The sequence below is a fragment of the Alligator sinensis genome, unplaced genomic scaffold, assembly GCF_000455745.1.
Source record: "Alligator sinensis unplaced genomic scaffold, ASM45574v1 scaffold108_1, whole genome shotgun sequence".
In the NCBI taxonomy this organism is placed as follows: domain Eukaryota; kingdom Metazoa; phylum Chordata; order Crocodylia; family Alligatoridae; genus Alligator; species Alligator sinensis.
The window spans coordinates 2,271,635-2,275,800 of NW_005842110.1; the positions used below are offsets into that span (position 1 = coordinate 2,271,635).

General features: G+C 44.1%; 1 protein-coding gene across 4 annotated transcripts in view; it reads left to right on the plus strand.

Annotated features, from left to right (window-relative positions):
* The window catches only part of LOC102387013 (cytosolic phospholipase A2 delta-like), a 47,018-nt gene extending 43,257 nt beyond the window's left edge, over positions 1-3,761 (plus strand). For all 4 annotated transcript variants that reach the window (XM_025205301.1, XM_025205302.1, XM_025205303.1 and 1 more), the window contains 2 exons: positions 520-706; positions 2,110-3,761. In XM_025205301.1, coding sequence (XP_025061086.1) covers positions 520-706; positions 2,110-2,318 — 396 coding nt within the window. In that variant the 3' untranslated portion in view covers positions 2,319-3,761. The remainder of the gene's footprint in view (positions 1-519; positions 707-2,109) is intronic.
* The last annotated feature ends 405 nt before the right edge of the window (positions 3,762-4,166 follow it).

Sequence of the window (4,166 nt, forward strand, 5' to 3'; positions counted from 1 at the left end):
CCTCTTGGCCCGGCAGCACGCAGCAGAGGGAGCTGCCCCACCCCCTCCCCGCGCCCCCCCTGCTTGCTGGACAGCGCCTGTCCCAGCCCCAATCCCTGCCTCGCTGCAGGGATGTTGATATGCCCCCCTCACCCCACCACAACAGACTTACCAGCTGGAGGCAGCTGTGTCCAGCATCATAAAGTCAAAACCCCATCAGAACCTCGAAACAGTGTCATAATTTACAAAGGTCGTAAATGCTGTTTGTCTTTAACTCGAATAGTCATAAGTTGAGAACTGCCTGTAGTGTGTTAGCTGCTGTATGGATACAATACTATAGTTGCCATGGCTTGCAGTCCTACTCTAATTTCATTTAAAAGAAAACAGTCTTGCTAATACATGTTCAAACATTTTTATTTGTAAAGTGCAAAAGAGGCAGAGAATCTGAGTAGCAAACTGGTTTTTTATATTCCAAGACAGACCAGAGGGCTTAGTTTTGATGTTCAGGTTCTAATTTTATTCCCCTCCTTGATGATGTAGTCCATAGAAGAGACAGGGCAGTACTGTGTGGAACAAGGACTACCCTTCCCGAAAATAATACTGACTGAAGAAGACAAGAAGAATCCAAAGGAGTGCTATGTGTTTGTGGATGATGAGAATCCAGAGGTTCCCATTGTGCTTTTCTTCCCGTTGGCGAACAACACTTTTAAAGAGTACAAGGCACCTGGTGAGTGACTGACTTTCCACAGGTACTTATCATATTTCATTTCAGCCTGACATCCCATAATAGGGTTTGTAGGTAATTACTATAGCTCAGAATCATGGCCCCATGCCAAAAAATAAAACAAAAACCCATGGTTGACAGAAGGTGTAAATACATTCTGTGGTGTAACACAATTTTTATCTCATCTTCATCAATGGAAGCTTGCTTAAGTGTTGATTTAACAGGCATTGGTATGATCTGTAGGGTTGTGTGAAGCTTTGGTCCCTAATTCAATTTTGCGGCGATTCTGCCCAATTCGGTGACTGAATTTCCGAATCCGAAATGAATCAGAAAGATTTGGAAAGATTCGGTGATTCGGACATAGACACAGCTTTAAATGTTTTTTCTACATACCTCAAGGTACCAGGCAGCTTGTCAATGCTGTGATGCTGGGGCGGATGGAGCGTCCCACAGAAGTGCAGGGAGCTCCGCAGCGTACTCGGCAGCAGACCCGGAAGTGGACTAGAAGCACGTCCAGTCTGGACCTGGAAGTGGACTGGAAGTACTTCTGGTTCACTTTCAGGTTTGCTGCTGAGCACACGGGTTATGTACCTGGTACCTTGAGGTATGTAGAAAAAACATTTAAAGCTGTGTCTATGGCCAAATCACTGATTCTCCAAATCAGCATCAAATCTTCAGATTTGGATTCAGCTGAATTGAATCAGGGACAGTGATCCAAATCAACGAATTGAATCACTGTCCTTGATTTGGGCCAAATCTGAATCGAATATGGCCTGTTTCACACACCTCTAATGATCAGATGTGTTGCATATGTACTACAAGCCTCAGTTTTTCTCTAGTTTGATGATTTCAGCATCAAACATTATGTGAAAGAAACAGTTTTTATGGGACAAAACTGTTCGCAATGTAAGCAGCAGTCGGATCTTTCTAAATCTTGCTGGTAAAATAAGCTTGTGCTTTGTTGCAAGAAAAATCCTTGATTTTTGGGCTGGTTACAACAAAAGCCCTTGATTTTTGTCTGCGTTGTGGTGAAAAAGCTGCTAATGCTGTTTTCATTGCCCTACAAGTTGCTAGCAGTGCTCTTTGATGTCCTCTCGCTGCTTCTGATGCTGAGTGAATGATTTTAAATGGTGTTGGGGTGGTGGTTTCACAGCAAGGGCTCACAGAATGCTGTGAAGTCAGTTGAGCTTGCTCCAAAGAGCCTCTTCTAACAGTCAGGGCTAAAGCAGAAGCATATTTGTTTTACTTCATGATGTTCCAGTGGAGGAAAGTCATGCCCTGAGTGCTTAGGTAACAGCATGAAAGGATGGGAGGGGGCCTTGTGACAGTCATATACCTTAATTCAACTTCCCATCTTCTGGCAACCTCTAGGCTGAGGTCCTGATATTTTATTGTTGTTGTTGCAGGAGTGAAACGCAGCCCGGCAGAGATGGAAAAAGGTGATATAGATTTTGTCAGGTCCACGTCCCCTTATAAACTGGAAAATCTGACCTATAGCAAGGAGGACTTTGACAAACTGCTAATGGTCACTGAGTACAATGTCCAAAATAACAAGGACTTGATGCTGCAAGCTTTCCACAAAGCTGTAGAAAGGAGAAAACATCAACAGAGTTAATTCACCTTGGTGGAATTTCTGGATTAATATCAATTTTCACTCTGGCCTCTGTGTAAATCTTGGTAATGCTTAAAGATATTGCTTCTGCAGTAATTTTCTGCAGATTTTGCTTCCAGTAATGAACCAGTAGGCTGAGGACGTACACTAATATATGCATAGCAGAAGTAGGTAGGCCACAGGCCTAAATACAGCTTAAGTAGGTGACAGCAAGTGTCCGTAAATCAGATAATTTATCCGTAAGTGATTAACAAATACCTGTCAGATGACTTGTATAAAGTAAAAAACCATAAACATGGGTCATGAATATTCTAAGGCAGGGCTGTCCAAATGATGGTTCATGAGTTCATGGCCTGTGGGCTCCTGTCACTTTTTCTTCCCCCCAGCAATTGCCATCTCCCTAAATCACCTGCTCCTGCTGCTGCTGTTGTCGCCACCTTCCTTCTGGGCTGCCACTTCCTGCTGTTGCCTCTGTGGGTGGTGCAGCTTGTAGCCACTTAGAAGTTGGATGGCCCCATCGTGTAGTTTCAGACAATACATATATAGTTGCAATGCATAATGCAATTGTAATTGAATGCCTTAAATGCTAATGTTTAACTAAGATGGATCACTAACCTGCCAGAATTGGAGACCCCAAAAGAAATAGACACTGAAATCTAAGGCAACAGGGAAATTTTCCCAGTATAATTATTCATAAGCCAAATAGATGTTATGATAATTTAGTGTCAGTAATGCTCCATGAAATAGTGCCATGGGGAGAGAAGTAAAACAGTACCATGGCCTTCTCTTAGTCTGTGAAACACCAACCTCTTCCAGGCATCCCTCATAGGATTCTATATGTAATGGGAATGCTAGTTGGTTCTGTTCTGCTTCTCTGTCCCTTGCATAATTACAGTTGTCATGCTACATTTGGCCTTATTAATAAATGTGTGATCTCACTTGTGCAACTCAATATGCCCTACCTACTGACAACATACTTACTGAAGCAGCTAATCTGGAGTGCTGATCACTACATGCTAAACTCTAGTTAATGGAAACCTAATTGGTACAAGTAATTCAAACCAGGGTTTAGGTTACAAAGTACAAGGGCCTACATTTTCTGCCAGCACCCAGATGACAGGGGCCACTGTGATTTGTCCAGCTTTGAACAATCTAATAGAATATTTTTGGTTGCTGTTTATATTACAAACGTTGCTTTCCTATTTAATATATTCTAATTTTAAAATTTATTTTATTAAAAGAGGATCATTTTACAGAATTGTAGAGTGGGCAGGACTGTGACCTCTGATTGATTGGTTCCTGGTTCTTTTGAAAGGCAGTGTTGTCTAGAGCAGTGTTTCTCAAGCCATGGGTCATGACCCAAAAATGGGTCGCAAGAATATTTGAAAGGAACATGAACCACAGAAAAAATGTGGGAAAGCACAGGTTTCCCCTTGCAGCCTGGCAGATTTCCAGCCTGCCAGGGGCAGCTTGGGGCTGGAGGGAGTGGAAAGAAGGCAATCAGGCAGGGGGTGCAACATGCATGTGTGTGTGCATACATGCACGTGGCAGCTAGGCAGGGTGGAGAGCAGCTCCCGCAGTTCCCCTCAGGTAAGTCTATGGGATGGGGGGGGCATAGATGATGAATCAGCAATTGGGAGGGCACAGGCTACATGTCGGGGGTAGGGGGCATATACCAACCCACATTTATGTACCCATAGTGGGCACAGGGCTGCCGCCTGGCCCAGTATGGGTAGGAGCTGCCTGCTGCTGCCACTGCCATGTATCCCACACCAACTGCAAAGCCAGCAGCACGAGGAGGAACGGATGCGGGGGACCACACTGTCCTCACCTCCTGCTGCCAACTGCTCA